This window comes from Lycorma delicatula, chromosome 1 (assembly GCF_047948215.1).
Source record: "Lycorma delicatula isolate Av1 chromosome 1, ASM4794821v1, whole genome shotgun sequence".
Classification (NCBI taxonomy): domain Eukaryota; kingdom Metazoa; phylum Arthropoda; class Insecta; order Hemiptera; family Fulgoridae; genus Lycorma; species Lycorma delicatula.
Window position 1 is genome coordinate 348,921,032 of NC_134455.1, and position 26,790 is coordinate 348,947,821.

Consider the following 26,790-nt stretch of genomic DNA (forward strand, 5'->3'; position numbering starts at 1 on the left):
CTTTATTTAAGTTCCAAGAATTTTAGTATCCCTTTATTTTACCCTCGGAGCAAAACGATTCGCAAACTGGAAAACTAACTGAAAACTGGAACCAAACTGGAAACCTAACTGGAAAACTAAGCGTTTTTGGACCTATGCTTATACGAACTTTTTTTTATTTTCACTTGAAAAACATGTTCTGAAACATTTTTTGTTTCTTTGTAGGAGACTCTGTATATAATAATAAACAACAGTATTTCACTTAGAAATTTATTTTAGCTTTTAACATTATGAAACACACCATTAAAATACGATCCTATTATCTTTATAAGCTATTACTTAATGAAGTATTAGATAAGCAATTACGTTTTAAAAGCAAAATATTTATTATTACAAAGTCTGTTGATTATTGCTCTGACCTATTTATTTTTATATTAATATGTTACGAAATTATCACCTAAACTGCTTGAAACTTAATGAGGTTAAGGATAAAACTCCATTTTTGTACCAATTTATGTTTATTGCACATATTATACAAAGCATTTTTTATTAAGCTTATATAACTGTAAATTTATATAACCCAAAAAAGGCTGTTATATTTCTTCCTCACTTTACTCAAAATGTAAATGTTTCTTGTTGTTAAACAACTATAATTAGAAACTTACACCTAATTCAGTTTGCTTATACAGCTGAAATAAACAGACTGCGTGTACGAGTGCTGAGGGGGCCGATTCACATGCATCTCCTTTTTTTCCTTGTTTAGCTTCCAGGAATCACCGTCAGGTATTACTTCAGAGGATGAATGAGGTTGATATGTATGAGTGTAAAGTGTAATCTTGTACAGTCTCAGATCGACCATTTATGAGATGCGTGGTTAATTGAAACCAACAATGGTAAAACCCACTAAAGTTGTTCTTTGTTAGAGATACCAACAAAAAACAACGGTGGGTTGGTCTTTGGTGATTACCAATAACCCACCGGTTGTTCTTTGGTGTTTGTTCTGGCATCACGCGAGAAGCAAGCGACCGATTGCTTTCTAATTTGCAGGATATATTCATGTTATCCCAGGGAAGGTTTTAAGTATAGATCAAGGCCCTAACCCCCTTGGGGGTGAAACTGTGAATTAAAAATATTCATTAAAGAAAAAAAAGATTATCCTTCTATTTCATTACAATATTTCTGCCACCATGGCAACAGAAATATGAAATTTTCGTCTTCAAAGGTGTGTGAATTTATTTAGTTCTGTCCTTTGTAATTAGTTTTTTTCAGGTTTTTATAAAGCCTGAATATTGTAGTTGTTACTTATCAATATTATTCTCACAACCATGCCGGTAACGAGCATTGCGAGAATCCTGGCTAGACGGAAATGGCGAGCGAAGCGAGCTCTGCAGTCCTATGGAACCCTTGGGTTTCACCGACTTGGGCCAAGGGGAGTTTGTCCTGGCTAGACGGTCGTGCGAGCAAAGCGAGCCCCAAGCGGTTAGTATAAAATAATATTACGTACCGACCAAAAGAATTTATTTATCTATTCATATTTGTACTCAATTGGTGACGTTTAAATATATAATAATGAGTTATCAATTAATTAAATAATCAATCAATTTTTATTGGAATTTGTTAGTGGAATTTTAGTGGTTGGTATATTTCAGTATTTTTTTCTCCTTGATGGAATTCACCACAGAAGCTATGAAGCTTGTACGTAGGAATATGGGAATAGAATTTTGTAGCAATGGAAAATGCCATGCCTGTCCGGGATTTGTACCCGGGACCTTCCGGATGAAATGCCGAGACACTACTACTCCGCGTTTACTATTATGACTACACCATTATTTTTTTAATAATATATTAATATAATATATATATATATATATATATATATATATATTTAATATTTAATATATATTTTATTTATATATATATATATATATATATATATATATATATATATATATATATTTTCAAGTAGAAAATATTACATTTATGATTTATGCAGAAGTGTTTATGAGTTGCCACAACTCTTACATAACTTTTTAACCGTTAATCATATAAAAATTAAATTTAGCAAATGTTCGTACCTCAAATGGATCTATTTTTAGGTGTAAAACCACCATTATATACTCAAACTCCCGTGGGTAAGTAACTCAAAAACTTTAATGGAAAAATAGGGTTGTGGCAGAATTTTAAAAGCATTAAAAATTGACGTAATAACCACCAGACTACGTCTGCCTTAACTAAATATTGCACCTATTTAATGTTTTTCACAGCTGATTTCAAAAATGGTGAACAGTACGTTTTTATAATAAATTCTCACCAGTAAAAAATTAAAATAAAATTCAATAAATCATTCTGTTTTAGAATGATTTTTTTTGTGACTTCCAATACTTTCGATGTACTTTTAAAACTACCCTTTGTAAAATAATATTAAATAATCCCACTATTTTGGTTAGGTTTTCCGTAGCGTGAAGGTTTCACACACAAGCTTTTCATACGGAGACGGTGCAAACATGATCCTTTAAATGAGATGATGCGAATTTTTAGATGCTTTTGATTATTAATAATTTGTTTGTAGCGATCGAGTAATGTTTCGATTTTTTCTGAAAAAGATGGATAAAACTAATGTCGGTAAAAATATAGGCCTGATGAATTTAAACGTGGTTGTACATCCACTCATGATGATGAAAACCCAAAAATCAGTTGTAGCTTGTTGACATCGCATACATCAAACTTTTGTTTTTTAATGCACTTTAAAAAAAATCTATTGTGGGCACTACATGATTCCCTTGTACGCCTATTAAATTACATATACACATTTATATAAAATGAAAAGTACATAAAAAATTTTATTTCACTTATAACTTCTGATTTTTTTCATATTGTTTTTTTATTGGTATTTGAATTATAATTTATTGTAATTTTTTTTACCGTCAGAGGATAATAATTATTAATAAATCAATATATTTAAATTAAAAAAAAAGTCGGAAATGATGTTTGATTCGAACCGATGTGCCTTCCCCTTGTAAGAGTGGATAATTATAGATTATGTTATATTGGCTATAACAGAGTTATAGCCAATATAATTTAATATAGCCAAATGAAATTTTAATTAATGAATTAATTAAAATTTCATTTGGCAATAACTCTGGAACCAATGAAAATAAGTACACATATGACATATCGTTGAAAAGCTCTCAATGAGGGCTTTTTACTGCAGTTAAGAAAATGTTCGAAATCCATATTCGTTTGGATTTTGGGCTTCTTTGGACACTTTTGACTCAGTCAATTGCAATAAAAAGAGGAGGTGCACAACTAGATGTTACAACAGTCCTAAATCCAAAATCTTAATATCCTACGGCTAATCGTTTTCGTGTTATGCGAGACACATACACACATATATACGTACGTACACAGACGTCACGCCGAAACTAGTCAAAATGGATTCAGGGATGGTCAAAACGGATAATCTCGTAGAAATCTGAAAATCGAAATTTTTCGCGATTACAATACTTCCTTTATTTTGTACAAGGAAGTAAAAATGTCACAACCCTGCCCTTTCCAGTTAAAATAATTGAGTCTTCCTCATAAGATCTTGTAGTCTCATGAAAATAAATAGATCGTTAGGAACATTTGTTAAATTTAATTTTTTTATTTTAACTGATAAAAAGTTATATAAAGTTTCCCAATCTTAACAACAATTCTCTGTATATTTAATATTTAAATACCCATAATAGAATATATTTTTATTCCTTCATATCTCTCTCTAGAATGAAATTACATTTATTCAGAAGAGAATAAGACTGCCCACTCAAAAACCATCTTTATTTTATTAAATAGGGAAGTAAAAACAATATTTAAAAATTATAACTTAACCTTTTTACCGCATTAAATATTAAATATATTTATATTCATACATTATAACTTTTTTTTTTATTTCGTTCTTATTTATTTATCAACGTAGCACTGAGTTTATTGTTGGCGTGTAACCTTGAGCTACAATTACAACATACATATATATATAGTTTGTTATTTAGTCCTTGCCTTTTGTAATTTTTACTTTGGGTGTATATCTATATTATTAATTATAAAGATTTCATTTTAAACTTATAGTATTGCAGACTATTTGTAATTAAGATTAAGTAAGGATATTATTGTCTTCGAAAAAAAAAATTGCCTATTCTATCGATTACAATATCCAGCTGCTATATCGCGTTACAGCTCTTATGCTGTTCTCAATATTTCATCATATGTTTTATCTATCCTTAGATCGGTACCTTGAATCGTATTTATCATTATTCTTCTCTATTCCTAGTTAACTTTTAAAGTCTTGATAGCTTCTATTACTGGTTAGATGGTCTATGAGTTTTAATTATTTCCAGCATCCCTTTTTGCATATTCTATTAATCCTTCTAGCATTGTTTTAATCAACCCTTCTCTTCTCGCGATACATCACAACCGTTTAGATTTTCTACTCTGAATTGTTCTAAATAAGTTTCTGCTCTCGTTAACTCTCCTCACTACTTATACATATATCACTGTTTCTGCCCGTTTAATCTTTTACAATTTCCACCATGTTCAAATTTCAAATGCCTTTAGCCTTTCTTTTTCTCTTTTTCTTTATGTCCATACAGAAGTACATTCCAAATACAAGACTTTAACAAGACACTTCTTCATTTCTAACTACATATTAATAGTAATTGTTTCTTACCTTTGCCATCAGAATTCCTTCCTTAGTCATTGCTTGAAAGCCGATCGAAAAGTTCTCCGTCTGACAAAGAAAACGCTTTGCAATTCGATTTATTTAGACCAACGATTTTCCAACTTTTCGATATCCTCAGTATAATGCGATTGTCAAGTTCTATAAAATAAGCGGTAGTTTTAAGAAAAACGGGGTAAAAACACGAAAATGTTTTGTCTGAAAATACACTTTTTTAGGTTTGGAATAAAATAACTTAGTTTATCGATAAATATATAAAAATTTCTGGTTAACTTTGTATAGAATTTAATTCTGAGTAAATTTATGTAAATAATTTAGATTAAAATTAAACACAAATTCGAGAAGTTCGACTTTAATTAGAAACAAAACACACAAACTGGATCGGAAAAGTGATACAATTTTAAACTGAACAATTTACATCAGCTATGTCCAACCCAAAATCGCTATCGGGCCAATAAAATATTAGGAATATGAATTGAGCTGCATACCGCATAGATAAGAGGTATAAAGGGCCGGCCGCCCTTTAATGTTATAAGTAAATAATATAACTTATTTATTATACAGTTTTCGATGTAATAAAACAATATTTTCAAAAAATCAAAAATTCTTTTTTTCTATAATGGTGTTTTTTTTAATCAAAGTCCCCAAATCTAACTACTTAATTATTTTTTGTTTCTAACGTAATATTTTTTTTTACATTTTATTTAAAACATATGTATTTTATTTTTAAAACATTATTTTTAAAATAAAAATCTTTTACACTGTGTATTTTAGACGCCATAAGTTAAAAAACAACAATCTATAAATGTAGCAAATAGTTTAACATAAAAAATAGTCATGAAAACTGTATTATGCTGTTATGCAGTCATAGTCAATATACATAGATGTTGAATTACTTGTATAAAATATATTATAATTTTTTACATTTTTTTAATGCATAAAAAAAGATTACCTATGTAAAATCTGTAAGGGCCACACAAAACGAACAGGGCTGCGGCTTTGACATAGCTGATTTATATACAATGGGTAACTTTTTTCATAATTTTAATGAGAGGGTACGTCTATGAAGTTTAGCTGTCTTTCTCGCTATATATCTATATATATATATATATATATGTGTGTGTGTGTGTGTGTGTGTGTGTGTGTGTGTGTGTGTGTGTGTGTGTGTGTGTGTGTGTGTGTGTGTGTGAGACAAGTGATGCATTCTGTATACTATGAATTGGTCATCAGGAAATACAATTTTTATAGTTTAAATCAGAGGTTCCCAAACTCTTCCGAGTCGCGGTCCCCTTTTTCAATTAAAGATTTTCCATGGCGCCCTATCCTACGTAAAAGTACGACTACTCATACGTAAGAGATAAAAATAAATAAAACTCGTGTACTCCATTATTTAACATCTTTTTTTTTACTTTATTAACATTAAATGTGATGGATGAGCCTGCAAACCACAGCATACTTTCTCAAATCGTGGAATTAAACTGGGCATGACCACTTTCATTTCCTTTCCTACGTTGGTTTTTGCTCTATACTTGCTTTTATTACAGCGACCGCTGAAAATCCAGCTTCGCAGAAATACGACTTCGAAAATGGAATTAAAATCCGCTAAGCCTTATCACTTAGAAGGGGATATTCAACTTTTATTGAAATCCAAAATTTTGTCAATTACATGCTGCCAAATTTTTTTTTCAAACTGTCGTCGCGAGATAACTCGATAAGATTCTCTTCGTCCGGAGAAGTAAATTCAAACGGAGCACTAGTGTTAAATGGATCTTGAATCCATGCAAACCTATCTAAAATTTTGATTTTGAAAGTATTTCACAAATCAGATAATTAACTGTGATAAATATGGTTTTTGTATCTTGAGAAATATCAAGTTCATTTGACTTCAAAAATTGCTGTAATATTAAAAAACAATATTTGTCTGCATCTTCATTCAATTTTCTTCTCCATAGTTTGAGTTTTTTTTATAAAATCTGATATTTTTTTTGTTGACTTTAAAAGGTGCGTGTTTTTCCCTGCAGAGAGAGATTAAGGGAATTCAGGTTTCCAAGAATGTCGCATAAATATGCCAATTTTATTCAAAAATCGGCATCAAAAAAATCTTTTGCATCTTTGTGTCCTTCCTGTTTAAGGAAAATAAAAATTTCTTGCCGAAATTCAAAGATACATGATAAAACATTACTAAGAGAGAGCTATCGTGTACTGCTATAGTACAAAAAGACGAGTATTCGGCATTCATATCACACAGTTTTTTAAAAACCCTGGCTTTCAATGTACGAGATTTTAAAAAAATTACCATATTCATCACACATTCTAACACCTGATTCATTGTAGGACACAGATGCTTTGACGCAAGCGCTTCTCTATGAATAATGCAATGGGTTCACAGTGCATTTGGCGATTTGCTTCGAAAAATTGTCTGTAACCCTCCATAGCAGCCAGACATGGAGCGAGCTCCATCAGTACAGACACCAACGCACTGAGGCCAATTCAAATTATTTTCAGATATGAATGTATGAAGAATCTCGAATAGGTCCTGAGCCTTCGCTCCTGCAATGATATTTTTATAAAACAGAAGGTCTTCTTTAATATTATTACCATGTATAAACCGTACATAGCATATCAAATGAGCATACTTATTATTATCCGTAGCCTCATCAAGCTGTATTCCAAATTCCACTCCTTTAATTTTTTCAATTAATTGATCGTTGCTTTCCTTCGCCATATGTTGTATTCTCCGACTAATTGTGTTATTGTACAAAGGCACTTTTAAAAGCAGCTTTCAGCAGACTCACCAACCATGACGTTCACCATATCTATAGCAACCGGTAGAGTAAGTTCTTCTGCGATGGTATGAGACTTCTGAATTTCGCGATTCTGTAAGCCACCTTGTAAGATGCTAGCAACGCGATTTTTGGTATTTAAGATTAATTTTTGGTATTTGATTATTTAAGATGTAATCTTAAAAAATGTATTTTTTTCTTGTTTCAGTTCTTTTAACTTCCTAGCAAAAAAAATCACGAGGTTTGCCAACCATGCTGTGGTGATTTGCTTCTAAATGGCGTTTCAATTTATTTGGAAGCATACACTCCGCTGCCAAAACTTTCATATACAAAACTCATTGTGGTCTCTTTTCGCCATTAATTTTACGATATTTTTTATTTACGATATTTTCGTTTCTTCACAGTCGTGCCACTGGTTGAAGATATACTTTCTTTATCTGCACTATTACGTTTATTACAGTTCAAAAAACGGTCCATTATTAAAGATACAAGAGCAAAAAACCACATAACTATTTAATTAAGACAACAAAAGAAGTAATGCAACACTAATTATATTACATAAACTAATTTATATCACTGTTTATTTATATGAAGCGCTGAGTTTAATTTTATTAGACTTAGATTATAAGACCCACCGGCTTGGTCTAGTGGTGAACGCGTCTTCCCAAATCAGCTGATTTGGAAGTCGAGAGTTCCAGCGTACAAGTCCTAGTAAAGTCGTAAAGTCAGTTATTTTTACACGTATTTGAATATTAGATCGTGGATACCGGTGTTCTTTGGTGGTTGGGTTTCAATTAACTACACATCTCAGAAATGGTCGAACTGAGATTGTACAAGACTGCACTTCATTTACACTCATACATATCATCCTCATTCATCCTCTGAAGTATTATCTGAACGGTAGTTACCAGATGCTAAACAGGAAAAAGAAAGAAGACTTAGATTATAAACCGACTGACTGAATCGAGCCGTCAACGCTTGCTTATATGCTTTCTTAAAGATCTTCTAGAACAGTCGAAGTCTGTCGCGAAGGGTCTACGCACCTCGACGTATCTACCGCGATCATATGGCGCGATCGAGAAGGCGCAACGTTGCCGGCTTGCGTTCGCTAGAATATTCGGCACCGGCGACTTTACTTTTATATAGGGTCAAGTAAAAACAAACCACACAAAAAATCTAGATATTTTTAGCATCTCACTTCGACTTTTATTTAGTTAGGTAAAATGTAAATGTCTTGGTTCAATTAATTATGATGGTTTTACAGCATTTCGCGGTGCCCCTCTGAAGAGGCCGTGACTCCCCGCGGCACCGCGGCGCACAGTTTGGGAACCACTGGTTTAAATGATAATGATAGGAAAATTACGAGTATAAATTTTGGTTGAGTCAAATAAGAAAACTCATTAAATTTTTAAAGCTGTCTATCACCATCGTACATGTTAGTAGAACTGTATACGAATTATTTTAACCAGCGAGTTCACACAAAATACATGAATATCGTTTGTTTTCCCCTGCTTTATTCATAATTAGTCCTTGGTCTGACCGGAAAATGACTTATAAAAATAAACGGAAGTCTACATGAATAGATTCAATTGATATGATACAAAGAACTTTTAAGAAATGTTTTGAATAAGAATTAGTTCTTTTTTATTATATTTGAAATCAGAATTCCAAATAATTTCACGGCGTAACTAAACCCATTAAGAACAAACAAATTAATTTATCTTCAACATTAATAAATATATTATAACATCATAATAATAGTCATTATTTGGTACAAAGGTTAGGTTAGCAATTATTTGTAATTCAAGGTTATTCTTGTGGCATACAGCTAAGCATATTTGAAAAGAATTTTACCAAAGTTTTATTAAGCCGGTCAACCGTTCTATTATATCATTCAATACTATATTCTAACCTTCAATGGTTGAATTATTATTAGATCACACAATAGTACGTGCACTCTTTTAAATTACCATGTAATTTATTAAATTGCAGGAATAATGATCTAAACAATGTATTTTTTCTTTTAAATTAATATCGGTCAGATAAAAAGTGTAACGGCTGAATGGGTGTACAAAATACTCACCATTGCAGGCTACCCATGCAAGTGAACAATGCGATAGATGAATCACAAATGAGCGTACAACTTTAGCTCTGAGACGACTGTATTACGTCATACGCAGGAAGATTCATCTTGCTTGATTGTTCTTTTTCAGTTTAACTTCCGGAATCATCGTCGTAAGGTATTACTTCACAGGATGAATGATGGTGATAATTATAAATGTAAATGATATGTAGTACTGTACAGACCCAGGTCGACTATACTTGAAACGTGCGTTTAATTGAACCCCAACCACCAAAGAACACCGGTATCCACAGTCTAGTATTCAAATTCGCCTTTACTAGGATTTGAACCTTAGAACTCTTGAATTCGAAATCAGCTGATTTGCGATGGCGAGTTTACTACTAGGCCAGTCCGGTGGGTATTCATCCTGATTGTATCACCTCGATTGTCTGCCTACCTTTGAGTGCAATCATTTGGAGTCTCAATAGTAGTACCAAATCTGGCTAATTCTACATCAGCTATCGATAAAAAGTACTCCAATAAAGTCAAGAGCCACAACGCAACCTTTCTAATTTGCCAATTTTCCGCGTCCTGATTATCGGCGTTCCACTTACTTTTATTGTTACTGTTTGTCTCAGGTGTGATTCTTTAATTAACCTTCTGTCTTTCCTTTCTAATTTTTTCTCTTTATGAATCTAATCATTTTCTCCAATTTAGCTTTATGAAATGCCTTCCCTGAACCTACAAAACACAGACTCGTTCCTCTTACTGTCTAAATATTTCTTTCCAACCACCCTTAGTAGCTCGATGGCATCTTTAGAACCATTCTCTTTTCTGAAGCCAAAATTTTCCTCTCCTACATTTTCTTCCATTATTTTTATCAACCTTCAATTTAGTATTCTTAACAATATTTTAGTTGCATGGGCTATTTTGATCTTATTTTTCTTTCTGTACATTTTCTATTGCCAATCTTTGTTGGAAGAAAACTGGTACACATTGTATGTATATATATATATATATATATAAAATCCAAAGTTAGAATTCTTAATGTACTTACCAGTTTTTGGAAAACTGCAAACCCAGATATCATCATCCCTTGCTTTCATTTCATTGATTTTATCCGCAAATTTCAAATAATATTCTGGCAAAACAGTTCCCTTAATTTTGATGTAACCGGTTCTGAAACAGGTTGTAAATTTCTGTTTCAATATCTTTCCTTCTTCACCGGTTACTTCACTGTACTCGGGCATCTGCAATTAAAAAATAAATAATAATAATAATAATATTGATATGATAATTATAAATATAATAATAATAATAACAATAATAATAATAATAATAATAATAATAATAATAATAATAATAAAAACCACTCGTCAAAAGAAATATTCACGCTCCCGAGAATGGAAGATGGAAGTACTTGATATTAGAAATCTATGCTACGGCCAGAACGAAAACTTAAGGGATTACTTCCACACCAGGCAACACCCCTTCTATCAAGCCATCGTAGCGGCAGACCAAAACTATACGCCATTAAACCTAGCCAACAGGACTAACAACGTAGAACACAAGAAAGAGAGCAATGCAGATAAAATTCTAGATTGGGGAAGAAAAGAGCTGCATGGGAGATATAGGCACCGTCTAGAACAGGAAGGAGTCGACAAAGCACCTTCAAATAATTGGCTTGTGCAAGGAAAGTTACATTCCGAAACGGAGGGGTTTATATGTAGCATACAGGATCAATTAGTAGCAACAAGAAATTTTAAGAGAGTTATTCTTAAAGAAAATATTAACAAAAAATGTAGGCTATGTATGCAACACAATGAAACAATAGACCATATAATCACTGGCTGTCCGATTCTAGCTCCGACGGAGTACACCAGGAGGCACAACAACGTGGCAAAAATTGTACACGAAATATTGTACACAATATTTCAAATATTGTACACAATATAAAAATTGTACACAAAATAGAACTCTGCGATAGATACAAGTTAGAGCTTCAAAAAGGGCCCTATTATACTTATGAGCCAGTCTCCTTTTTGGAGAACAACAACGCAAAAAGTTTCTGGAACCAGGGAATTGTAACATCAAATCCCATCAACTGTAATAAGCCAGATATAGTAGTAGTTGATAAAATGGGAAAAATAACTTACCTAACAGACGTAGCCATCCCATAGAGTAACAACATCAATACTAAACACAATGAAAGGCTGCAGAAATATATATATCTTGCTATTGAAATTAAAGAAATGTGGAATCAAAAAGTTTATATAATTCCGATAATTATATCTGCAGAGGGAATAATACCATCTACTTTGCACAACAGTCTTGTAAAACTGAAGATCCAGTGGAAGACCCATGCGCTAATGCAAAGGAGCGTAATAAGGTTGCTCGGAAGGCACTTAGTCAACAATAGCAAGCCTAATCTCGTTGGTATAAATTACTCCGAGTTTAAGGAATTTCACCGGTAAAAGTAAAAGCTGTGAAAGTGTGGGATGATATAATAATAATAACCTTTTTTTTTTGCGGAGGGAGGTGGAAATGCATTTACGCACGGAGTGTCGGGCTCTCGCTGATGGTATTATCCAATCACTATCAGCAGACTACCGACTAAAACCACCCCCCTTTCTGCCATGACTCGACCCGGAACCGTTTAACACATTACTTCCGGTCGAGTCCTCCTATACTAGCCTGATTAGGTGCTACCTAATTTTCAGGACTATCCAGGTCAACCTTTTTGGCCCTGAGAATGTTGCCGACGAATCGGGCTACACTTTCCCAGCTGCTCAAGTCACGGAGCATCATCGCAACCACGTTGTGGGGACTCGGTGCTCCGAGATCCGCCTCCAGTGTTCCTCGATCTGCCGCCCACCGAGCACATTTGAAAAAGGTGTGCTCAGCATCGTCCCGTACACCGGGGCAATACAGGCAGTCGGGGGACGGCGCTTTCCCTATGACATGGAGGTAAGCGTGGAAGTACCCGTGACCCATTAAAAATTGGGTCATGTAGTACTGCACCTCTCCATGCCGTCGCTCCGTCCATGGTCTGACCAGAGGGATAAGCCTTGCGATCCATTGTCCTCTGGTCTCGTGGTCCCAGGTCTCTTGCCATGCGAGGAACGTGCGAGTGCGTTCCTCGTTGGCAATGGTCACCCGGTCTTCGTCTGCCCGTCGCCTCCTGTAGATCACCTGGCGCTCCCTTGCTAATAATAATAATAATAAAAATAAATAAATAATAATAATATAGTATCACCTTTAAAACACCCCGAAACGACCTATCGGTCTTCAGAAGACATTTATGGTATATTTTTGCTAAACTAATAAATCTTATTCCTGCTAAATTTACACATAGCAGAGTGAACAAAAAACTCCTTAAAGAAATAGATGAGTGGATAATGACAAATAATGGGTATGAATCGCTATTCTAAACATATGCTTTTGCCATGCTGTCTAAATGATACATAATTAGTTAATTTTGTAATTCATTCTTAATAATGTTTTGGTTTTTTATATAAAATCCTATTACAGAGCTAATCCAAACGAATAAGGCAAACTTATAAGGGTAAATGTATAATTATAATTACAGTCATAATAATAATAATAAGAGGAAGAAGATTTTGTATGATATTATACTGTTGCAAAATAGTGTTAACGTAACAGATAGCCATTTTACTTCAATTTATACAATATACTAAGCACAAAAGTGTATAACAATATAGATATTATTTACATCATCTCCATGTTCTAGTATTTCCTTGATATTACTAAATCTATAATGTTGAATTTTAAATTGTGGGTACAAGTATTCATTTGTTATAGAATTATTATATTTAATTATTTTTTATTCTTTCGTCGTTTTTCTAAGATTAGTTTAAATTTTAACTGATCTCAATTCCCCTCCTCACAAAAAAAAAGAAAAGAAAGTATTATGATTCCTAATTGTTTTATTTATGTCATATTCTGTACAAGGGAAATAGAGGTTTAATCATTCATTTTTATTCAATGATAATAATAAACACAAAAAAATGTATAAGAAATATGTAACATTTAATTCTCAATCATTTCAAATTATTTAACGTATTTTTAACGTTTTCAAGTGACCTGAAATCGCCATGAGATCCGAAAATTGAACAGCCGTTTTAAAGAATAACAAGTAGGCTATTCTATTCTAGGCTTTCTTAATTATATGTAAAATACAAGTAAACAGTCGGCTAAAAATACGGTTCTTTACCGTACTCTTTCTCTCTTTTTCTGTTTAGCCTCCGGAACTACCGTTAAGATATTAAATCAGAGGATGAATGAGGATGATATGTATGAATGTAAGTGCAGTGAAGTCTTGTACAGTCTCAGGCCGACCATTGCTGAGATGTGTGGTTAATTGAAACCCAACCACCGAAGAACAACGGTATCCTCGGTCTAGTATTCAAATCCGCCTTTAATATGATTTGAACCTTAGAACTCTCGACTTCGAAATCAGCTGATCTGAGATGACGAGTTCACCACTAGACCAACCTGGTGGGTTTTCTTAACCATACTGCTAATTACTTCTATCCGAACTGGCTTTGTTATTCCACTAATCAATAGAAACCGTATATTTATATTGTCATCACTAACTCCTTCAATTCAAAATCACGCAGATATGAACTGAATTCGCTTTCAATAATAAAAACTATAATTTGTTTCTCTACACTCTAATTCTGCTTTGACTTCACTGTTATTTTTCGTTACGTACAATAAATCCAATAAATAACATAAGGTAATGACGAACTTACTGTACGCAATATCAGATAAATATAAATTTTTAGTAACGCTGAACATTTTTAAAACTCAAAATAATATTTCATAGATTAAAAAAAAATAAATTAATGAATCACGAGATCTCATGAGAATAATAACGGATAAGTCAACGGTGAACGGGGTAATGGTGGGTGTTGGATTCCGGTAGCCGGCTCATATTCTTCTAAAACACTGTTATCACGTTGTGACAGCCACCTTCTCTTTATTCACGTAGAATCTTGGTTCTTTTATAGTTTTCGTATTGAATTTGTCAATTTATCGTTTTTTCCGGTGATTTTTAAATATATTTCTACTTTTCCGACTGCAGCTGTATTGCTACTATAACAGAACAGCTAAATACAACAATAAATACAAATTTTGAGAGTAGGTATATTTTTTACAAATGTCGTTGTTTCAAGACCGCCTTAATTCAAAAAGCATGAAAAAAGTTATAGAAACTTCCTTAAAATCTGTACATACATACGTAAGTATGTTGGCCCGTATTTTGATTATTATACAGTATAGCCAAACTGCTCAAAATAAACTCTTCGAAAATTTTTATATATGAGGAATTGATGAAATTTAATTTAATAATTTAGCGTACTAGTAAAGAGTGCATCACGTGAATATTGCGTTTCTTTCAAGTGTTCTTGTCTGCGGTTAAGCATGAAAAGCAGTTCGAGTTGTTTGTGAATGAAGGACAAGGTTATATTTTTCACTGACATAAGCGTAAGCAAGTTTCTTTTTGTAAACAGTAGAATTGAATAATGCTAGTAAAAGACTTAATTATTAATGTTGTAATTGTTATCATACTGTTATAATCATATGTTAATTTTTATTAACTACTGTAAAGTTCAAGTAAAATCAGAATAGTATTTGCGACATAAGAGTGATTCAGGAGGAAAGCGAAATAATTTAGGAACTGATTCTACAGCTTGAAATAAGGAAAAGGTTCGTACAAATATATGTCTGAAAACGATTTGTTATCGAGTTACGGTTAGCGAAACATTTCGTCCGGATTTCAGTTCTCCCGGTTATACAGAAAATTTTAAGGCATTATATAAGGGATAAATTAGATGGATTCTTATCATTTTTAACCTGAAGTATTTAATAAAACAGGTCCGAAAATTATATCTCCCGTGGTTTTCATGATATCCAACGAATAACAGAAAAGTTCGGTGACAAAACGTATTTTTACACGTTTTTTAGGGTTGAAGTACAACAATTTTTTGATACTTACGTATTAACGCCACCGCAGCTACAGCTTTATTTAAAAACAAAGTAGTCAATCGGATTTCGGTGGAAAATGGGCTGATATAGAATTTAACATAGATTCAAAACAGTCTCTTTATTAATTTGAATAAATGGTTATTTATATATTTATTTTATAAATATAATTCAACACTTAACCTACGCTCGCTTCGCTCGCTAACTTTGACTTATTAACACCGTAATTTTTTGAGTATTTATTTAATAAATTCAGTAATTATTGCAATTATTTATTGACTACTTTGTTTTAAAATAAAGCTGTAGCTGCGGTGGTGTTAATACGTAAGTACCAATTTTTTAAATGATTAATAAATGCGTAAATTTTATTATCAAAACTTGCAGAATATTTAATTTTAAGAAAATTTTTATAAAAAAGTGTATGAAAACAACAGCTGTTTTTAATACAATGAATTTAGACCTTTAAAAAATTAAAATACTTTTAATTTATACATATTTAAAACAATCTGTTGTGGACACCATATGACTTCCTTGTACGCTTATTAAATTACGTTTACACATGTTTTTTTTTTTTTTTAATGAAAAATACATAAAATTTTATTTCATTAATAACTTCTGATATTTTTTCACATTGTTTTTTTTTTTATTTTTTATTATTGAATAATTATTTATTGTAAAACTTTTTTTACAATCAGAGGTTAATAACAATTAATAAATCAATATATTTAAATTAAAAATAAATGACGGAGATGAAGTTGGATTTGAACTAAATTTCCTTCCCTTTGAAGAAAAAAAATTTCATTAATTAAAGATTTATTTGGCTATAACTCTGGAACCAATTAAAATAAGTACCACTTATGATATATCGTTGAAAAGCTCTCAATGAGGACTTACTACTGTAGTTAAGAAAAAGTACAAAATCCATTTATTTTTTATTTTTTTATTTTGGGCTTGTTTGGACACTTTTGATCCATTCGATTGCAATCAAAAGGGGAGGTAAACAACTAGATGTTACAACAGTCTTAAATATAAAATTTCAACATCCTTTACTTCATAGAATGAAGTAAAAAACTTCATTGAATTGTGTTGTTAAATTTTGAAAAGTTAAAAAACATTTATGTTCCACGTAGTTTTCATAGTTGGTTTTCACGTAGTAAATTGGGAGACTTTTTGCACTTATGTTTAAATTTCGATTTTTTTTCATTTGTATTTACTGTAATTTCATAATTATTTGTTGTATATTAAAAAAAGGTTATTAGATATACAAATATTTTTATAAAGGTAAATGGATGAAAGAAACACAATAAAAAGACAATCCATGTAATAGATACTACGTATAGAAAAATTAAAAGAAGCAATAAATTTAAATATTTTGTGGAATGGATTATACAAATAATTAAGAAATTTAGTATTACAAGATAGATTCAGAAAAATGGAAACAGCTTTTAAATCGACCATTAAAGAATAAAATTAAAAATTACTCGATAAATCTCAAAAATAGATATTGCAGTACAGTAATCAAAACACAAAGTCTATATACAGCAAAATGTTTGTTTAATAAGAAAAACTTAATCGAAAAACTAGAAAAGAAAGAAAGAAAAATATTAAGAAAACCCCTAGGACCCAAAACAATTTAACAATAACTTTGAATATTATTTTAGATTAAACAAAGAATTCTACGAAAAATATGAAAAACTATAAACGACAATCAAAGGAAGAAGACGAAAAATTTTACGTTCATATTTACAAAATGAAGAAAGATAGAATTACAAAAACGATTCTTAACTTCTTAAATTATTTTAAAGAAATAGAGAAAAATTTATCTGAACGAGAAAGTTAAAAAAGAAGAAATACACTACAGAGATCTTTTCAGAACATAAACGGAAAACTGAACGAAGTGCGGAATCAAACAAGAAGTAACAAAATAAAATGGATCTAGCAAAAAGAAGAAAACCTAGGGGAAGGATGAAGACTTACTGGGAAAAGTGAAGTACTTTTGTTTATGCTCAGCAGTCCATAGTAACTTAACACGTAAAAAAAAAAAAGAAGTTTAATACATATACGTTCGAGTATATTAAAACTTCACGATATGTAGAAGATATTTTATTATGATAAATGCATACTGAACGCTGAACCAGTATATTTTAAAATATGCAAATATAAAATATAAAATTATACTTTTATTAGTACTTTCTTAACCATTAATTACTATCAACATAACTTGGAGACTTGTAATTTTCATATTTTAATTTGTCAACTCTAAATAAATGATTTTATAGCTACTTTTTTCAGTCATGGTTCAATCAATCACTTGGCATCGTATGTGCTTACCCACAGGGTTGGTCTAGCGGTGAACTCGCCATTGCAGATCAGCTGATTTCGAATTCGCAAGTTGTAAGGTTAAAATCCTAGTAAAGATAAGTTACTTTTGTACGGATTTGAATACTAGATCGTAGATACCGGTGTTCTTTGGTGGTTGGGTTTCAATTAATCATACATATCAGGAATGGTGGGCCTGAGACTGTACAAAACTACACTTCATTTACATATCATCCTCTGAAGTAATAACTTACAGTAGTTCCGGAGTCTAAACAGAAAAAGAGAGAGTGCTATACACAAATTGAGTCATTCTAATTTCATTTCTCAAAATGTAAGAAAAGTCTTCTTACATTTTAAGGACGTATTTATTTATTTACTGCAGTGTAAATAAATAAATAGATCTATTCTGATCAGAATATGTGTTAGATTATAAATGTAGGTAACGTAAATTTAAGGTAAATTATAAATATATTTAACCGGCCTCCTGGCGCGAATGGTAGCTCTCGGCCTTTCATCCGGAGATCCCGGGTTCAAATCCCGGTCAGGAATGGCATTTTTACACACGCTACAAATCACTCAACTCATCCTCTGAAGCAATACCTAACGGTGGTTTCCGGAGGTTAAACAAAAAAAAATTATAAGATAAAAAATAGATGTGTTTAAAATAATAATTATTCAAACACAAAAACATGAAATGATGTTAAGATAAATAAATTAAATGAAAAAAATTACTGCAAAATAATTCACAATTCAGAAGCCGTTATTGAAAATTTATTTTTTAATTTTGACGTGAACCAGTGCTGCTCGTAGCTAACATTAGTGAAGAGTGATGCTCCAGAAAATTATTTTTCTGGGGCTTTTCAAGTTCATTGTTAAAAGTTTTCTGTAAAATAAAAAAATTGAAAAAAATTAATCAAATAGAATAGATGGAGGAAGGATAATAATCTAATTTTACACTTTATCACATTAAAAAATATGGTACACGGTTTTTAAGCACAACACACGCTGAGTAAAAAAAACAAAAAAAACTACTTCCACCAGCACGCCATGATCGGCACTTCGGGAGCGACAGTGCTCTCTTTCCGTCACAGCCTGCATTTAGCATTCTGTGTACGTATGCGCACAACATCCAAACACCACGTCGCTAGAATTGTGAAGCACACAGTTCCATACAAAGATTTTTGTATCTTTTTCATAAACTGGGGGATGCCTACTGACAACAAGCTTAAGGATTATATGTTCTACAAGTATAAAGAAAGAAAAAAAGAAAAAGGAATCATTATATTAGATTTTATCGATAATATCAAATGGAAATAGTGGGTTTGCACTTCCACAGTGCCTATACGCGAGCCGCCACTGCGTGAAACGTCTTTAAAATCACACCGAAACATACGGGTACCAGAACAGAAATTTGTAGCATAACGAAAAGGTCTATATCGTCCTGCCTTAATAACTTCCTGACTATTAGTCTCATGCGATGTCATTTTATAACTTACACGGTCAGTTCGCCGATATGACTTTGAGTTTGCGTCACTGGCGTTCGGTTGGCGGGGAAGGGGCACAGCGCAGATCGGGCAAAACTGGCGTTCTCGCTCATTTACATTCAGTGTAGATCACGACTTAGACGTGATAGCGCGGCGATTCGTGTGTTTGTGTTTACAGTGTGTCGACATAGATCAATTTAAGAAATAATAAATGTATTTTGGACATTATTTATGCGTACAAAATTTAAGTAAACGTTTAGAAAAGTATAAAAATTAAATGTGTCAGCCTTAGTCCGCGGAAAATCCAGCCGGAAATATAAATTACGTATATCCTTGGAAAGGGGAAGTTATAGACCACGCACAGGTACCCCAATGTCCGGTGCCGAGCGAGCGGGAATGTTTCGGGAGCGTCGCAAAGCTGGCACGTCGCGCTCTGTGAACGACGCCGACGGCGCGAGCATTTCTACCGCTGATTTTATGCCTTATGTCTCTTACTTCTCATATCGCATACCAATGATGAACAAAATTGTCGTCGAATATTAGTCAAAATAAATATCATGTACCATTTAGTGTCTGTTTTATGTCAAAATTAAATTTAATTATTTAATTTTGACTCGTTTTTATTTCAATCCGATACACTAAACGTAACTCGATGACATACAGACCGACCAATTTATCTGTAGAGTTGGATAAAAGAAGGTGACTTTCAGTTTTGTTCAAAAAATACGATGGTGGCTCTCCCATTTAACTCTAAGATAAGTTGGTCAGTCTGACGCTCGGAAGAACTTCCTTCAAGGTCTGTAACGTTTCATGTTAACTAACGGCCCTAAGCCCCGATACAGCCCCACCCGATTTTTTTAAGAAGAAGTTACCTATAAGCGCCTCACACGTAGGGAAAATGAGTAGAATTTTAGGGAGATTACAAAGAAAAGAAATAAATATATGTTTTGTATTATTTTTTTCTTATTAGTAAATGTTAACAATAAAAGTTCGGTTTACTATATTACAAAGAATTATCATCGTAAAATTACAAAACCCATTATAAAATAAAAGGAGATACTATAACTTTGTTTTAATATATTTATGGCGTTTCTTATCGTGTGCTCACAACACATAAGTTTCCACATCAACAGTAAAAACTTAGCATCATTTTTAATTTTTTTTATCTAAAAAACAATTTTTTTTAATATATTTTATCTATTATGCCAAAAACAACGGGTTGTTCTTCCAACTGCGATACTTTACGGACAACACTTATCATTGAGAATAAAAAAATTATTCACTAGATGGGTTTTAACCATCTAATTTTAAATAAACGGTTGTATTATGTCTCTAGGTAGACAACATTGCTGATCGTGTGGATAGAGTTCCCATTAGTGACAATCATAGTATTTGTGTTGCCCGTACAACTAAATTTCTGGGGTTTTTATTAGGTTTATTATTAAATTGGACCGATTACAATACTTTCCCTTCTTCGTCTATAGCTCTGCTATAACGCTAGACGGGAAAGTAAAAGTTAATTTATCTATGTGTTTACATCTATGAATGTACAATCTTTGTCAAAAAAAATAATCACTTATTATAAAGTAACAATATCCATTTTTACAATGTCATACAACGGAACTATTCTCATATGTGAGAACTCAATAATACTCGATTTACGAGAAATAATGTTATTATGATTCCGTTGCCATTTTTAATAAATTACCGAACTATTTATAAACCCTTCCAATTAATTTATTTAATATAGAATTCTATAACAAGGGATAAATATTAAAAACTGGTATCCCCGTCGCGGCTTCGACCGCGCTATAAGGTTACTGGCGTTTCCCGTCCCGTTCAAGAAATGTTTAACCAGTCAGTCATATTTTCCATACGGGATATTTTCCCATCTAGCCGTGGGGCTCATTACAAAAACAATGAAACGAACAATATTATATAAAAAATAAACTGTACAATATTAATTCATTATTCATTTCCTTTAACCCCTGGAATGTTTACCACAGTTCAAACTTATCCAATTTCACTACTACAAAAATCATTGAAAAAAAAGTATAATTTTTTTTTTTGCTTGCTTGATCTTCCCGTATTTTTATTTTTGTAACCGTAAGCAACCGTAGCAAATAAGCAGTAAAGAACAACAAAAAAACATTCCTTCAAATTCACTTCAAATATTTTCTTTTTGTTTGCATAACTTTTAATAAAATCTTATTATCTTAATTATTCAAGTTTGTTTAACAATTTTTTTATTTATTTCTATTTTTTACACTTTATTCACTAATGCACTTTTTTACAGTCTTTTTTCTGACTAAAGAAAAGTGTCAGAACTTAGATACTTTGGCTGCGAGATCTTCAGGTTTTTTTCTTTTTGCTTAGGTACTTTTTTATTTGCGAGATGTTTCGGACGAATTTAAAAAATGTAATATATTGTAATACGTATCTTGTCCGCACGGGTAATCTTCTATCTTCTACATATATAAAGAAGATAGACTCTATTTGTATATTTGTTTGTTTCGTAAACATCTCAACCCCAGCACCACCTAGCGGGTCAATGTTTGCAAAAATATTTCTTTTCACGTAAATAATATATATACTGAATATGAGCCAAATCGGTCCATAAATAAATTTTTTCAAAATATCTCGACCTCAGTGCCATCTAGAGGGACCTAACTAATTTAGAAATCTTCGCGGGCGTGCGCACAAAAACTCACCAAAGTCTCATCGCAATCGAATGAACAGTATAGCAACGCACACGGGACAAACAAACATTCATTTTTACATATATAGATTGAAAAATCTTATATGGACACCATTTGACTTCCTTGTATACCTATCAAATTAAATATACACATTTTTTTTTTTTAATGAAACGTACATAAAATTTTATTTCATTAATAGCTTTAGATATTTTTTAATTTTTTTTTATTGTTATTATTAAATTATTATAAGTGGTATAATTTCTTTTACAAGCAGAGGTTAATAATTATTAATAAATCAATATTTTTAAATTTAAAAAAAGTTAAAAGTTAAAAATGTTAAATTAAAAAACACCCTTGTTAAATCCAAATATTTTATTAATTAAACTTTTATTTGGCTGTAACTCTGGAACCGATAAAAATAAATACCACTTATATATATCGTTGAAAAGCTCTCATTGAGGGCTTATTATTGCATTTAAGAAAAACTCCAAAATCCAAATATTTTGGATTTTGGGCTTTTTTGAACATTTAAAAGTTCAGTCGGTTGCAATCAAAAGGGAAGGAGCACAACTAGATGTTACAACAGTCCTAAATCCAAAATGTTAACATTCTACAGCTAATCATGTTTGAGTTATGCGAAATACATACGTACGTACGTACGGACATCACGCCGAAACTAGTGAAAATGGATTCAGGGATGATCAAAATGGATATTTCCGTTGAGATCTGAAAACCGAAATTTTTCACGATCACAATACTTCCTTTACTTCGTTTATAATATAATGTTTTTTCAATTTATTTAAAATTTGTTTAAATATATATATATATATTTATTTAGTTATATATATACATATACATATGTAGTTACAGAACCAAGGTAACGGATTCTCTCCAATTAAGAAGAAAGTATGAGAAAATAATGAAAGGAAACCAGAAGGAACGAAAAGGGATCCTTTTTTCAGGCTTACAGGCTCGTTTAACAATTTGCTCTTTGTAGTACAGACACTTCCAACAGCTATTGTTTGACGAGAAGGGATACCGGACCGTAATAGGAGTTTATGGAAAACCTTAAAGGCGCGGACGATGAAATTATTATGCTTCAACAGTTAACGAATGATGCGGGTACTGGTTCTGCAGACCAGGGAATATAAATTCTACCAGGACCATCAGGTACGGTTAGTATTTAAGTAGTGGTTAAGAGAATAGTTTTGCAAGGTCGTGTTTGACGCGATTGTATGACAGCGATATCAGTAAGCGTTTGGTAACGAGTGAAGAGTCCGTCAGATGCATTTCAGCTTGGACAGTGGTTGAATGCAGGAATTTGTCCGGTGAGTTATTGGTAAAAAGTAGTGAAAGTGACAGTATTATATTCATTCGAAAAGTTTAGGGAAGTTCTATTATAAACAGTAAAAGTAGTAATATTTGCAGAAAATGGAGTTGTATGAACTTTAGACTTGTCTAATCTATCTTCTTGTTAATGCAATATTAGCAGTCACTATCATGTTTTTAGTAATTTAGAGTCTATTCTGGTTTTTATGATTTAACTATCTTTAAAAAAATCTTGTCTTTATTTGAATTACTATTTTGTATGTCATTATTAGTTTTGACGAGAAAAACTAAAGTAATGTTCGTTAGTGCTTCTTCGGAACTACTGGGAATAATATCATTTGAGGCTTTAGCTAGATATACAGATATAGGAAGGAATTATTTTATTATTTAGAGTCATCATTTATGTAGAGTCATCCATCACACTGAATACAACTTAAGGCAATATGTATATTTTACTATGAGATATAATAATAAATAAGGTACATCTTTACCAGAATATCGAATACCTAATCTACTAAATAGCCTTCCTACAGAACTGAGAAATTTTGATACTAATCCTGAAGTAAAAAAATATTTAAGAACATATTTTTTAATAATAGTAGCAGTACAATATAAAACTGAAAGTGAAAGGAAAGGAAAAGATGATGGAAACTGAAAAGAAGGGAACAATGAAGGAACCATGCATAAAACCAGTTATAAAAAATAAAATCATTGTATAAAATACCAAAATTATGGTGAATTAAACTGAATATCCAAAAACATTACAATGAAATTGTAACCGTACGGTAAGAGTCTTGCAAATATTTCTTCCGGTCAAAAGACAAAAGTTTCTGTAATATAAATAAAACTGTTTTTAACAAAATGATACTGATATCAAAAAAGGTAAGACACTACATTTCTATTATAAAAATTTGTTATTAATTTAGAATATGTTTTTAAAAAAATACATGTTTTATATATATGTAATAGACAATAGATATACAATAATAGATAATAATCAATGTTTAAGCGTTCCATATAATAAGAAAAAAAAAATTGTTACAAAACTCATACCGGCTCGATTTCATTTATATATTATAATACATATCAAATTTACAGAAATAATAAAATTCTTATGATTATTCATTGTTTAATAAATCAAATCGGGCCGGTAAGAGTTTCGTAACAAATTAAAAAAAATTTTTTTTGCTTATTATATGGAACGCTTAAACATTGTTTATTATCTATTATTGTATATCTATTGTCTACTACATATTTTTTACGTATTTTTTTTTTAAAGAAAATCCTAAATTAATAACACATTTTGATAATAGAAATATAGTGTCTTACCTTTTTTTTATATCAGTATTGTTTTGTCAAAAATAGTTTTATTTATATTACAGAAATTTTTGTTTTTTGAGCGGAAGAAATATTTGCGAGATACAATTTCATTGTAATTTTTTTGGATATCACTACTTTTTATTAGATTATTCTTTTATTTTTTGAATTACTGATTGTTATCGTATGGATTTTTATTGAAATTTATTTCCTTTCTAGAACAAACAAATTTACATTTTTTTGAATTTCTCGGCCAATTTTTTTTTGTTTGATTAGCAGCTTTAATCTGTTGTAAACTAATACTTTTTTTTTTTAATGAACTGATGGGAATAAAAAAAATTGTTTCATTTTCTGTACTTTTATTTACATAAGACCATTTACTATTAAAAGAAGCTGTAGTATATTATCTTTTAAATTTTATTATTTCAAGTATATTATCAAGTTTTTGTACAAGATTATTCGTAAATTCAAAGGCGTCGTTAAGTACTGTTACCTAGCGGCGCCATTCGTAAACCTACCTTTTTGATGCAAAAGTAACATAATAGAGTCCCGCGTTCATCAAATGGAAGAATAAAACGTTGTCTAAGCAAAATTTGAGGTTTTTTTGAAAGTATTCTTTTTTAAAAATTTAATTGAACTGAAATATAATGTTTTCATGCTTATTTTTCAAATTTTTTTCCCCATTTTCATTTCACTTTTAGGTTAGGTCATGTTTAGAACTGTAAACATAGTTTATTGACTTCGCTGTACCGTCCAGTTTTGCGTACTCTTACCGGCGAAGTTCTAACGAATTTCTTGACTGAAATTGTTGAAACTCATAGCACAGGGAAATGATTAAATAAATATTAATTTACTTTTTATTAATACTTTTATTAATTATTATTGTACTAAATAACATTGTATATATTATTAAAACTTTTAAATTGTGACTACTGTGTGAATGAACTGAATATTTAAAATTTAATGAAAAGACGTCATTTGTGAATTAAGTGAGAAACGATGAATTGAAGAATAACCGAGATCGATATTTTGACTATAATCTGTTTAATTAGAAAATGTTTAACTTTCGAAAATACGTATGTGTATATATATATATATATATATACACACACGCACACACACACACACACACACACACACACACACACACACACACATACGCACGCACGCACGCACGCACGCACACACAGACAGATGTTTCTAAAATGGTAGGCTACATTTTCGGATTCTACTTGTAAAACTAAAAAAAAATATCCTTAGGAAAAATGACAATTTCTCTTCGTTCTCCCCTTGTCCGCCATTTCATCGAAATGGCGGACAGAAAATCGATGTTGTAATTTTTGTCATAATTACTAGGTCTACTATTGTGAGAAAATTATTACTTAATCTGATACTAATTTACAATAATAGGATCAACAATAAATAAAAACAATTAATATTTAATCGAATTGAATGTAAAGTGGAGGACATGAAAACCGACATATAATTAAAAACATCAATTTTCTGCCATAACTCGGCTATTTGTTAACTGATTTTCAAAAATAAAATCTCAATTTGTTCAAAATAAAAAGCTTAATATTTTAGTAGAAACATAAATTTTGATAAAACTTATATTTATGGACATATAACGGATTGAAAAATAAACATGGCCGCCATTTTGTAATTTTCGAAGGTATTTAAGTCCTGATTTTTTGGTAATTTTAAAACTTTATTACCAAGACGCTTACCAAATATTAATGTGATTCGTCAATTCGAACTTGAAATATAAAGTTTTATATAAAAATAACAAAATGGCGGACAGGGGGAGAACGAAAGAGAAATTGCCATTTTTCCTAAGGATATTTTTTGTTCAGTTTTACAAGTAGAATCCGAAAAAGTATAGTCAGCCCACCATTTTAGAAACGCTCTGTGTATCACAATATATATATATATATATATATATATATATATATGTATATTGTGATTTAATATATTGTAATTGAGTGTATTGTCAATCAGACATAATGATTGATTTATTATAGAAATCGTTTCTGATGATCGATATTCAATTGATTAATCTACAATGTTGGTGGAATTGTTATAAACTTGGTGGGATGTTTAC

At 31.3% G+C, this 26,790-nt stretch overlaps 1 protein-coding gene across 1 annotated transcript in view; it reads right to left on the bottom strand.

Annotated features, from left to right (window-relative positions):
- Nucleotides 1–26,790, bottom strand: part of LOC142334449 (luciferin sulfotransferase-like) — a 111,706-nt gene that overhangs the window by 61,850 nt on the left and 23,066 nt on the right. The window contains exon 2 of the mRNA XM_075382465.1: nucleotides 10,593–10,785. Coding sequence (XP_075238580.1) covers nucleotides 10,593–10,785 — 193 coding nt within the window. The remainder of the gene's footprint in view (nucleotides 1–10,592; nucleotides 10,786–26,790) is intronic.